Source organism: Bison bison, unplaced genomic scaffold, assembly GCF_000754665.1.
Source record: "Bison bison bison isolate TAMUID 2011002044 unplaced genomic scaffold, Bison_UMD1.0 scf7180017864495, whole genome shotgun sequence".
NCBI classification, from domain to species: Eukaryota; Metazoa; Chordata; class Mammalia; order Artiodactyla; family Bovidae; genus Bison; species Bison bison.
The window spans coordinates 1,018,551-1,030,778 of NW_011495054.1; the positions used below are offsets into that span (position 1 = coordinate 1,018,551).

General features: G+C 47.7%; 1 protein-coding gene across 1 annotated transcript in view; it reads left to right on the forward strand.

Annotated features, from left to right (window-relative positions):
- Positions 1–12,228, forward strand: part of KSR2 (kinase suppressor of ras 2) — a 429,355-nt gene that overhangs the window by 361,491 nt on the left and 55,636 nt on the right. The window contains exons 12-14 of the mRNA XM_010828829.1: positions 6,805–6,846; positions 7,514–7,586; positions 10,481–10,529. Coding sequence (XP_010827131.1) covers positions 6,805–6,846; positions 7,514–7,586; positions 10,481–10,529 — 164 coding nt within the window. The remainder of the gene's footprint in view (positions 1–6,804; positions 6,847–7,513; positions 7,587–10,480; positions 10,530–12,228) is intronic.

Consider the following 12,228-nt stretch of genomic DNA (forward strand, 5'->3'; position numbering starts at 1 on the left):
TTGAGCATAAGCTGCTCATGTCACCTGCCCACACCGCTTTGATCTGGGCTGCATCCGAAGGGATAGAGTGCGTCTTAAAGACTTGCATCATGAGGAATTTTTTTGGTTAAGTCCAATCCCGAGGCAGCCTCGTACCTGTGGTATGAGGGCCTCTCACCTGGCAGCCAACAAGGACCATAACGGGAATCATCAGTTGGAACCGTCTCAGTAAGTGCCTCCGAGTCAACCAGGCAACAGTGCCCAGTGTTTCCGTAGACCGAGGGTTCCCACCAGCACCCCCAGCCATTTCCACTTCCGCGGAAGGAGGCGAATGGGAAAAAAGCCCTTTGACACCCCCTTTACCCCTTAGACCCCTCCCCCCTCAATCTCAGCGGGGAAGAGTCTGGATGCTTTCCTAGAGCTGTTCCACCCCTCACCCAAGATATTCACTTCAGGGCTATTTTCCTTGTAACCATTGCTGCTTGTTTATAGACACGGAGCTGGCAAAGGACGTCTTAAGGGGGAACCGTGCATCAAAACACCAGCACTCTTTTATCTCTAGGACACTCTGCTGGCATCTTGAGTCGCCAGGGGTGATCCTTATTTCCTTCATCCTGTCAGTCAGAGCCCTGGGGAGGGGTCTTGACCAAATTACTATGCTAGCCTACCAGCGGGTCTGCATCTACTCCATGGCTGGTCCCAATAGTGCCCTGACCCTCTTTGGGGAGTGGACTAACGGGTCCTCTGGGTGAAGGCGCTTTAGAACAGCAGTTAAAACAGTGTGAACTCTGGAACTAGGCTGCTTGGGTTCAAATCCCAGCTCCATCACTTAATATCTATGTGCTGTTGAGCAAACTACTGACCTCTCTGTGCCCCTGTTTCCTCATCTGTACAATGGGGATAATAATAGTACCTACTTTGTAGAACCTTCAAAGGGCTCAACATTACCATACATGTGCAAAACTTAGCAGAGCACCGGTCTCATCTGAGAGCTAACCGAAGGTGAGTTGCTTTCATCACTAGTAGATTAAACACAGGATTAGCAAGTTACCGTGGCTACCACTGCTAAGTATTATGCCCTAACCAGAATTGTGGAAATAAAGATGAGGTCCCCAGATACCCTGAAATTGGGAGTAGGAATTAAACTTTTAGGGGAGGTAATTTGGCATTGTCAGTGTTTCAAATGTACATTCCCTGGACCAGCAGTATCACTTCTAAGAATTTATACACAGAAGTGTTTGCACAGGGATCTATAACGATTTTTTTTGGCAGCAGTGAAAAATCTGGACTCAACCCAAATGCCCATCAGGAGGGGAGTGTTTGAATACACTGTAATATATCTGTAAAACCAAATACTCAGCCGCCCTTGAAAAGAATGGGGTAGCTCTTTGTAAATATCCTGGACATGGGAAGAAATCCATAATATCTTTTTAAGTGGAAAATACGTGATTTGCAAAAGCACTGGTATAATAGTATCCTATTTGTTGTAAAATGATTTAATGTATTTATATGTATATATTTATACCTGTGTGTGTGTGTGTATGTGTTTGTATATGCAGACAATTGTCTGCGAGACTTCATGGCAGGGGTTCTTTCTAAGAAGAGGAATTTTATTTTATGCACTTCTGTAGTGTATATAATAGCAAGAAACATGCATCCGTTTTATAACTGAATAATAACAATAAAATGCAGTGTTGACATAGAAAACAAAATAGGACGCTTGCCTGGTGGCTCAGAGGTAAAAGCGTCTGCCTGCAATGCGGGAAACCTGGGTTCAGTCCCTGGGTTGGGAAGATCCCCTGGAGAAGGAAATGGCAACCCACTCCAGTATTCTTGCCTGGAGAATCCCATGGACAGAGGAGCCTGGTGGGCTACACTTCACGGGGTTGCAAAGAGTCGGACTTGACTTCACTTTCACTTTCACCCTCTAGAAGGACAGCCAGACCTTCCCCCACCCCTGCCGCCTGCCTTAGGCGGTTTTGGCGAAATTCCTCCAGGGTGACAGGCATCTATTCTGTTCATACAAGGCCCCGGTCACCTGTTACATACTCCAGACTGAGTCTCTGTTGATGGGAAAGGAGCTTTGGCTCTGGTTTCCTGCCAGATGTTGAGTTTTCTGAAGATAATTCAAGCTAACACCTAGGTATAACAATGCCCCTGGCACTGGTTACTCTAGAACATTCTTTTCAAAAAGAGGCCGTGTGGTTAACAGGCATTTGGCTTAACTGTTAACCTCAGGGCCCGTGAAGGACACCCTTCACAGATCTGGGATTGTGCTCTGCTGGTTGGGTGGACCCCCTTGCTCTTTGCCACTCCCTTCAGAATCCTGGTACCATGTTGAACGTGGCACAGTGAAGGGTGGAGGGCTTTGTTTGGATCCCAGATTTGCCCTCTCCCACCTCTGTGGCCTTGACTATGGCACTGACTCTGTTTAGGCCTCAGTTTCTCATCTGTAAAATGGGTCTGACCTGCCCGTTTGTATGACAGTTGCTGTGGGAAGGTACATGAAGGGACTTTGTAAGGGACTGTTGTATGGGTTCCTCAGACTAAAGTGTTCAAACGCCTTCCTCCTTTGGAGTAACCTGGTGCCGTGTTTACTGTCTCCTCCACCAGAAAGTCAGCTCCATGACACTAGGAAACTCATCTGCGCCCCCTGCCACTCTACACCCAAAGCCCAGCCCAGTGCCGACTGCTGAAGGCACTAATTAAATGTTTGTTGAGTGAATGAATGACTGAACACGTGACTTGAGGCTCGTTTACCTCCCAGAACTGCAGGGTCTTTTTCTTTAAACTGTCTCTGGCCCGGCATTCCACCCATTCATTTCTTTAACGGATGTTTATTGAGCATCCGCTATATACCAGGTGCTGTTTGAGGCACTGGGTAAGGAGCAAGGTACACATCAGATGTGCCCTGTATGAGTTCACTGTTGCCGCTGTAACAAATTGCCATGAGCTTAGTGGCTCCAAGCAGCAGAAGTTTACAACTCTACAGTTAAGGAGTCAGAAGTCCCAAATCAGTTTCCCTGGGCTCAATATCAAGGTGTCTGCAGAGCTGGTTCCTTTAGGAGGTTCTGGGAAAGAATCCATTCCCTTGCCTTTTCCTAGCTTCTGAAGGGCTGCCTGCGTGCCTTTGCTCATGGCCCTGCATCTGTCCAACCTCCGCTTCCGTTGTCACATCTCCTCCTCTGATCCTCTGACTTGGATCCTCCTGCCTCCCTCTCATAAGGACCCTTGTGATTATACTCAAGGTTCACCCAGAGAATCCAGAATAATCCTCTCATCTCAGGATCCTCAACTTAACATATGCAGAGTCCCCTTGGTCATGTGAGGTAACATATTCCTGGGTTCCTAAGACTAGGATGTGGCCGTCTTGGGAATGGAGTTGGGGGAGAAGGGCCTTGTTCTGCCTGTCACAGTCTCTGCCCTCATTGAGTTTATAGCTTAGTGGAAGAGACAGGTGTTAGTCTAGCAAACAGACACACGAAAATAGGATTATAAATTGTGGTGAGTGCTGTGAGGAGAGAACAGTGCTATGAGCGAAGTCAAGAGGCTGAAATGTCAGAGGCAGCTTAAGGCAGGAGGGAGGTTGTTCAGGCAGACAGAGGGGAGCACATGTAAAGGCCCTGTTACCAGAAAGAGCTGGAAACATGTGACTGATGGCTCAGAGTGCCCATAACCAAGGCACCAGGCAAGGCTCAGAGCTGCAGGGCTGAGGCCTGGTGGGGCCTTGCAGGGAATTGCATGGTTTAGGCAGGGGATGATTTGATCTTTCCACCTTCCTTCTAGATCCTTTCTTTCAGATGGCCACTGAGGCTGCTCTCTGAGGAGTCCATAGGGAGGGAATGTGGCCTTGAGAGTGGAAGAGCCTTGAAAGTGGCCTGTTTGTCTCTCTGACCTCTGGTCACCTGCAACCTCTCAGTTCCCGAACTCTCTTTGGTACCAGACAGCCAGGAGCCACTCAGAGTCATCAGCTGCCTCTCTGACCTGCTTCTCTCTGGTGTCTGTCATCAGCAAGATCAAGCGGGGCTCACAGCACCCTTCCCCTCCTCCTCTGCCCAAGACTCTCTCCCTGTCAGTCATCAGGAACGAGTTGTCCTCAGGCCACGGAAGGGTCCTGGCAGGAGTCGGAGGCTGTGTGTGGAGGCATTTGCCGGGCGTCCCATTGCTGGACCCCTGTCCCTTCTCAGAGTGACACCCATTCTGCATCACCAGCCCCGCCTCTTTAAAAGAATGTTTAACTGCCAGCTAACCTTTTCTGCAGACACTGAATCCCCAGTTCCAGTTCGGGAGGGAAGAGATAAGCTAAGTCTCTTGAGAATCCCAGGTAGTTTTTCTTTTTAAATTTTAGTCCTTGTTGACTAATAAAATGTCCAAATGCAAAAAAAAAAAAAAACACCTAAGTTATCTAATGGGAAAAGGGTCCCTGATATCATGGAGGTCAGATTTCTTTTAAAGCTGTGTTCTGTAACCTTGAATGAGTTGCTGCCCAAACTGGGTACTTTGTTTTCCAGAATCAAAAAATGCATCCATTTGGGTTCCAGCTAGCTAAGATATTTGGGGGATTGCTGTGCTAAAAGAGACTTGAGTAATTCAACAAACATGAGCAGTTCACTGACTGGGTGCAAGGCTCCAAGCCAGGTGCTTGGATCCTGAATACCAGAAGTTGCTGTCCATTCTGGGATGGGGGTAAGCTTTGTAAACCAGTTCCACCCTCAGGGCCAGCTCATGACTGAGTTGTTTGAAACTCTGTCTATGAATTATAAAGCATTCTGTCTGTTAGTTAAGAGAACTTAGAAAGATACCAGCTTATGCATTGCCGTTAACCCTGATTCTGCATCATCCCTGAGCTCTCATCTCATGTAATGATGAGCCCTATGTAGGAGAGATTATTATTGGTCCCCATTACACATATCTGGAAACTGAGACTTGGAGAGAGATGCCCAAACTTTCACAGGCAATCAAAGGAGGAACACGGATTCAACCCTACAGGATCGGCTTCTGGACTCCAGGTTTGGAGCCACTGTACTGATTTCTTGGTGAGCCAGCTTGTCCCTGAATGGATAAAACTGTTTCTGGAAGTGTATCCACCAGCTCAGACTCATATCTGAGCCCATCCCTGCTCACTGCCTTTACTTGAGGATATAAAACTCTGTGTGACTTGTCCCCTGCCCCTGTCCCCTTGTCCCCTGCCCTGCCCTCTTGGCCCCCGATCCAGGTTCTCCACCCCACTGGAGCAGTGATAACACTGGAAACCTTGGGGATGTCCAGAACAACTGGCCTCCAGTACACAGACGGAAAGTAAAATGAATTCTAGGAAAATCAGCAGTGAATCTGAGGAATTTTCTTTTATATTATCTTTCTTTAGATACAGAAATTAATTTGTGCCTTTGCTAGGCAGAATAATGGTCTGATCCTGGGTCCTGTGAATACGTTACTTTACACAGCTAAAGGAACTTTGCAGCTGTTACTGAATTAAGGATCTTGAAGTGGAAAGATTACCCTGGATTTTCTGGGTGGATTCTAAACACAGTCATGAGGATCTTTTATAAGAGGGAGACAAGGCGATCAAAGACAGTAGAAGTTGACGTCAGGATGGAAGCAGCGACTGGGGTGATGAGGGCGTGAGCCAAGAAATGGAGGTAGATTCTCCAGCTGGAAAAGGCAAGGATAAAATTCTCCTTTGGAGCCTCCAGAAGGAACAAGCCGCCTATGACTGTTTTCAGGCTTCTGACCTTCAGAACTCTATGAGGATAAATTTGTGTTAAGCCATCTAATTTATGATAATTTGTTACAGCAGCAACAAACTCCGGCAGCCCCAAAGAAAACCAATACAATGCTCAGTGCAGAAACTTAGAAAAACATGGGAAACACATAGAGGAAACACATAGACCACCTTCATCCAGTGCTCCTGGCCCCATCCCCATCTGGCAGTCCCAAATCTGATCTCTGTTTCTGTGAGTTTGATTTTTTTTTTTTTAGATTCTGCATATAAGTGAGATTGTACTGTTTATCTTCCCCATTGGATTTATTTTACTTAGCATGGTACCCTCGAGGCCCATCCCTTTTGTCACAAACAGCATTTATCACGGCTGAATAGTATTCAATTGTGTATGTATGTATGTGTGTGTGTGTGTGTGTGTGTGTATACACACACATGTTTTCTTTATCCATTTGTCTATCGATGGGCACTTAGGTTATTTCCATAACTTTGGATGCTGATTTCTTTTCCTTCAGATACATACCCAGAAGTGCGATTACTGGATCATCTGGTAGTTCTAATTTTTACTTTTTTAGGAGCCGCCCACTGTTTTCTACAGTGGGTGCACCAATTTACATTCCCACTAAGGGTGCACAAGGGTTTCCTTTCCTTTACATCTTTACCAATATTTGTCATTTTCTTGTCTTTTTTGATAATAGGCATCCTAACTGTGAGGTGATACGTTATTGTGATCATAAAGGATTTTCTTAAGCCACTATAATCACTCTGCCAGAAGGGAGAAAATTAATGTGTTAGATTGTGGGTTTAGAGGCTTTTTCTCTCTACGTGTGTGTCTTTATGCATTTAACAAAGATGAGATGGTGCTCAGGATGGCTCTCCAAGGTGGGGTCCTCTGTCTTTAGGGAGTTTCAATGGGAGGGTTGGCTTGAATGTTTCTGGATTCTTTACACATGTTCTCAGTCCCTTAGAATTCGGGGTGTCTGCAGAAGTCTGGAAACTGTCAGGGGTGGGCAGAGGACCACAGGGTGGCTACAGGAGCCCCATTTGTTACCTGAAGGGCCAACTCTGGGGCGGCACTCACTGTGGTATTTTCTTTCTTTTGCAAGCGTCCCACTACTACAAATACAGGCAGCAGTTCATCTTCCCAGGTGAGTTTCCTGTGAGCTCAGTTTCTTCCAAGCGAGCCCACTGAGGCATGGCAGCTGCTGTGAGGGAACAGCGGCAAGTGTTGCCGGGGTAGATGAGCCCAAAGAGGATCAGGTGGAACCACCCAGACAACAGGCTAGCAACTGGCTGTGGAGGCGGAGGGTAAAAAGGATGGGGAGTCCAAGGACTCAGTGGCACCAATGAGGTCCCAAAGCACAAATGGAAAGGCCTGAGTGGGTGGTCTGCAGTGCAAGGATGGGCAAGGGTGGGGAGAGGTCCAGAACCCCATGGTGGGGGAGAGATGGTCAAAGGGGCTGGAATCGGGCATGGGAGACATGAAACCAAGAGGCCTCATCATCCCAAAGGGGACTCAGGAGTGAGGAGGACCCAGAGATGATGCTTCAGTGAGTGCTTCAGGCCAGAGGCTTGGGGGCTCCAGCAGCCCCATAGGTGCCGATGGGGAGTTTTGTTCAGGATGTCATCTTGACTACTCACGCATCTCAGCAGGTAAATTCAAGTGGCCAGGGGAAGAAGAGAGGGAATTGGGCAGCCAGGGACTCCTGATCTGTTGAGAAGTTTCCAGCCGCCGGCATCTCCCAGGAATCAGGCTTTTGAGGGAGCTCGTGGACCCCTTGTCTGGTTTCTGACTGTCCAATCTTTGGCTCTCAGATGTGGTGCCGGTGCCGGAGACGCCGACGCGGGCACCCCAGGTCATCCTACACCCAGTGACCTCAAATCCAATGTAAGTGGGACAGAGACCTCTCCCCCTGCCCTGGCCTTTCAGTTTGCTCAGGATCCCTGTCTTCTTTCTTCCTCTTCCTGGAATTGATGGGGTGGGAGGCAGGGTTGATGGGAAAGCCTGAGGGGGCCATAGAGACAAGGGAATAACTTGGGCAAAGAGAGGAGAGAATATGACAGCCCAGGCCGAGATGGACAGTGCTAGTCCCCCTGAGCCACTTCTGCCTTGTGTCTCTGGTCTTGCCAATCAAGTGTGACTTCCAGGGGCCAGACCATTTCCTTCAGATCCCCAGACCCTCCTGTGATCAGAAAGACAACTTCCCCCAGGCAATAGCTAAACCTTAATGGAAGGGCAGGTATTCTACATCATTATCCCCTGTTTAAAGAGGAAAATTTAGGTTTATACTAGAGATCAGTAACTTACAGCCAATCGGACAGACCCATGTTTTTGTAAATAAAGTTTTATTGGAACACAGCCATGCCCATTTATTCACAACATGCTATCTATGGCAGCATTCGGACTACAACAACAGAGATAGTCGTTCCAATAGAGACCGCTGTGTGGCCAGCAGACTCTAAAATATTTACTATCTGGCCCAGCAAATTTGCCAATCCCTGGTTTCTAACATTACAAAAATAAAACAAGCTTATTTTGTGAAATTTAAACTATTCTATAAAAAAAGAAAAAGAATAATTTATAATTGCACCACTCTTAGAAGTATGCTCTATTCATATTTTACATACTTGTGATCTAAACTGTGCAATTTCCATCCTGCTCTGTTTATCCCTTAATGCTATAACATCATATTTTTCATACTATTCCAGACTCTTCATAAACATTGATTTTAAAATACCATATTGATGTGGAATGATTTCCTTAACCGTTTCTCCACTGCTGGATCTTACATCTTCCCATATTTCACTGTTATAAACAGTTCTGCAGTGAACATCTTTGTGTGTGATGTCTTTAGCATCCTTAGGATACAAGCCCTCTTTCTAGGCACTCTATTGCCCATGCAGCCAAAGTGAAATCACTTTCCATAACTTCTTTGGTTGTGACCCAAGTCCAGGGCATGCTAAAGACCCAACTTTGGTTTGACATCTTTTCAAACTCACATTTTTGCCTACCTGGTTTTTCTCCCGGCTCCCGCAGCTGCTCCATCCTTTCTGACCCATGTTACCCACTTTGTTAAAGACCCAAATGGTACATTTGCTGGGGGGATATTGTGCTGACATCTAGCTCCAGATCGTTTCTCTGCAGCACATAAACCAATTCCACAATTTGTGCAAGATGAACTCCAGGTTATTAACTGAGAGTCAGGGAGTGCCAGTGAAAAACGAAGTCAATAAGTGCCCACGATCTGCTTAAATGTGCGTGGAGTGATGGGAACTGACTCTTTGCAGCAGGGAAATCATTTAATAGCCCTGGCTGCTGTAATCACGCCTGATGCAAGCCGAGGAGGGCAGCCCGTTCTGTTGGGTGTGAGGAGGGACTCCAGCTGCATTGTTCCATCTCCCCCGGGGCATCAGATTTCCAGCGTGTGGTTTCTGCCTTTCGAAGCTGTACTATAAATTATTGGTTAATAGGACGGCAAATGCTACTTCTTTCTTCTTCTTTGAGCTCTTACAATCTTTCAGACTCCCTCTCACCAGGAGTCTCTCCAGCAAGTGGATTGACCCTGTCTGCAGGGTTGGTAGCTTCCTGGTGCGGTCTGAAGGTCAGAATAGGGGAGCCCCCCTCAAATAAGGAGATGGGTTGGGAGAATCTGCTAAGCTTCCACTGGAGAAATAGGAAGGGGCCATGGTGGCCATTGTGATCCTTTTCTCCCACCAGTTCCAGTTCACTCCGGAAATATCCTCTACCTTAAAAACCCACTCCCCCCACCAAATTCTTTAACACACACTGTGCATTGCATTTCCCTCATGTATCCTGTGCTCCAGCACGCCCACACATCCCCTGCATGTGCACCCAACTCACATGCACACAGAACAAACCCCTGCACAGAGCACATCCCATGATACCCACACAGTCCTCAGTGGACACTTAGCACTCACGGTGTGTGTGCCCCCAGCTCCCATACCCTGCTTGTTCCCGTACTCAGAACACAACTGCAGCTCAGGAGCTCAAGAATGCATGGGATACACACACGCATGCACACACTCGCACACACACCTGTGTCTTCCAGTCCAATACAATCTGTCTCCTCCTCATTCTCACCCACATATCTCCACTGAACGTGATTGGCAAGGTCCAATTCAAAACACTGCGAACTTTCAAATTCATCCAGTAATCCTCTCTCTTGGGCATTTCCATCACCATCCATTTATTCAGTTCATACCTAACTTTTGACCCTTGTTACTCATAGCCTTTCTGCACTAGTAATATAAATATTCCTTAAGGTCAGGAAGCCATGTCAGTCTCAATGCTGTATCCCTCTAAGGGTCTGGCACTGTTCCTGACTCTTAATTCTAATCAAATGGGTGAATGAATGAATGAGCAAAAACAGCCAAAGAATCCTTCCAAAAGATTCAGAACTGTAGAGATCTGATTAATCCTTTCCTAAGGAACACCTAGAGCTCTGCGGATCCTGCCTGCCATCCATGGCATTTTATAAGGAATTTATAAGGCCAATTTATACAGAAATTGCTAGATTAGGGGAAACCAACAAAGAAAAATGAGCCCTGAGCAGACCAGAAAGTCCATTTAAAACAGTGTCCTTGCACACCTCTCCTTGGTGGCAAGGTTATGGATTATTTTAGACACAAGCAGTGAAGGGAAATTGGAGAAAAAGGCTTAATGGAGAACTTCACATTTTAAGATGTTTCATACATGGATCAAGTCAATGCATGCACCCATCATTTCACCCAAGGGTCACGTTTATTTTTCTTTCTTTAAAGCTTGGAAGGAAATCCATTACTTCAAATTGAAGTGGAGCCAACCTCGGAGGTGAGAACCAGAGAGCGATGAAGCAAATGAAGCAGCTTTTTCCGGGGGCTGCCTACTTGGCAAAGGCGATTGATGTCTTTGATGACGCAGAGGGCTTGGGGTGGACTGGGGTACAGTGCCCTGCTTGATGGATGTTCTAACTCCAGGACGACTAATGAGCGAGGGGCCCCTCTTGGTGCCAAGCCTAATGGGCCATTAACATGGTGTGCATCACGGAAAAGCTAGTTGTGCAGAAGTTGGCAAGTGATCTGCATTCTTAGTTGGAATTTCAGCTCAGGGCCAGTGAGTACCAAGGGGGATGTGCCTCACTACTTTCTGAAGAATATGTGAGAGGAGGGGACAAGGGCCTCAGGGTCTCTGGCTTAGTAGGGTGTTAAGAATGTTCTGGGGCCTCTTCCCAGCTGCCAGAACTCCTAGAGGAATAAACGAAGTCTTTGGGGTGAGAACTAGAGCCCTGACTCCTCGGCTCTGCTGGTCTGTCCTGAACTGAAGGGAACAGAGTCAGGGTACCCAGAGCAAATCATGTCCTTTTCTAGAATGATCGCAGTAGCTGGAAAGTGACCGTCAAAGAAGCAGTATTTCCCATGTCATTTCTCCTGAACATGCCTTTGGGAGTAGCTTGCTCAGGTTTGGGGTTTAGAGAGACTGCACCCGGCCAAGGGGCCTCCTCCGGCCGTCTTGTCAGGCTCCAAGCCCCTGAAAATCACCACCACCTCCCCCTCCAGCACCACCCCCACTGGGCTCAGGCCACTGCTGCTTGCCTATTCCAGCTGAAGAAGGCAAGGGACCAGGCCCCCTAGCCTTAGGTGCCCCCAGACACCACGCGGGGAAGGCAGATCCCTAGGCCTGGAGTTTCTCACTGTTGCAGTGGTCACGTCTAAGTGTGCCTGAGTCATGTGGGTATGCAGTGAAAATGCAGAGTCCTGACTCTGGCCTGCTGATTTTCTGATTTAGAAAATCTGGCTGGGGCCCAGGAGTCTGTATTTTTTTTTTCAGCCATCCTGGCAGCTGTTTCATACAGGCAGTCAGGTCTGTGCAAAGAACTCAACAGATCTTTGCCTCACGGAAAACCTCGCACCACCCCCAGGGGCAGATGTCATTAGCCCCACTTTATGATGAGTCAAGGAAGGCCCAGAGAAGTGAAGCACCTTGCCCAAGGTCACACAGCAGCCAGATTCCAGCTCATCCGGTCTGACTGTTAAGCCCATTCTGTCAACCTCTCACTCTTGTATCTCCTGCCCTCCCAGCTGCACAGGAACCCCGGGCCTCCGGCCTATGCCGAGTAGCTCTGACATCTCCTGGTTTCTGCCTCATGAATTCAAATTCCTCCGAGGGAGCGAAGGCCCTCCCTGTTGAGGACTGTCACACGTTATATGAAGGTGTATAGGGTGTCTGTATTTCAGCCTGTTGTCTTTCTTACTCCCACATAAATAACCAGACAAGTCAGAACATCATGGTCTAGTAGGAGGGCATCGAATATTAGGAGTCGAGAGACCTGATTCTTAACCCTTGCTCTGCCTGGCGGCCTGACCAGAGCTAGGCACTTCCCGCAGGGACCAACCATCCCTGTCTGCCGGTTTCCCAAGTGTGAGACTATCTGTCCCCAAACGGGCAAAGTCCTGGGAAACCAGGATAGGTGGTCCCTGCCCCCCAGCATTTCCTATCTCTGAGCTTCAGTTTGATAGATCGGAAGAGCGTC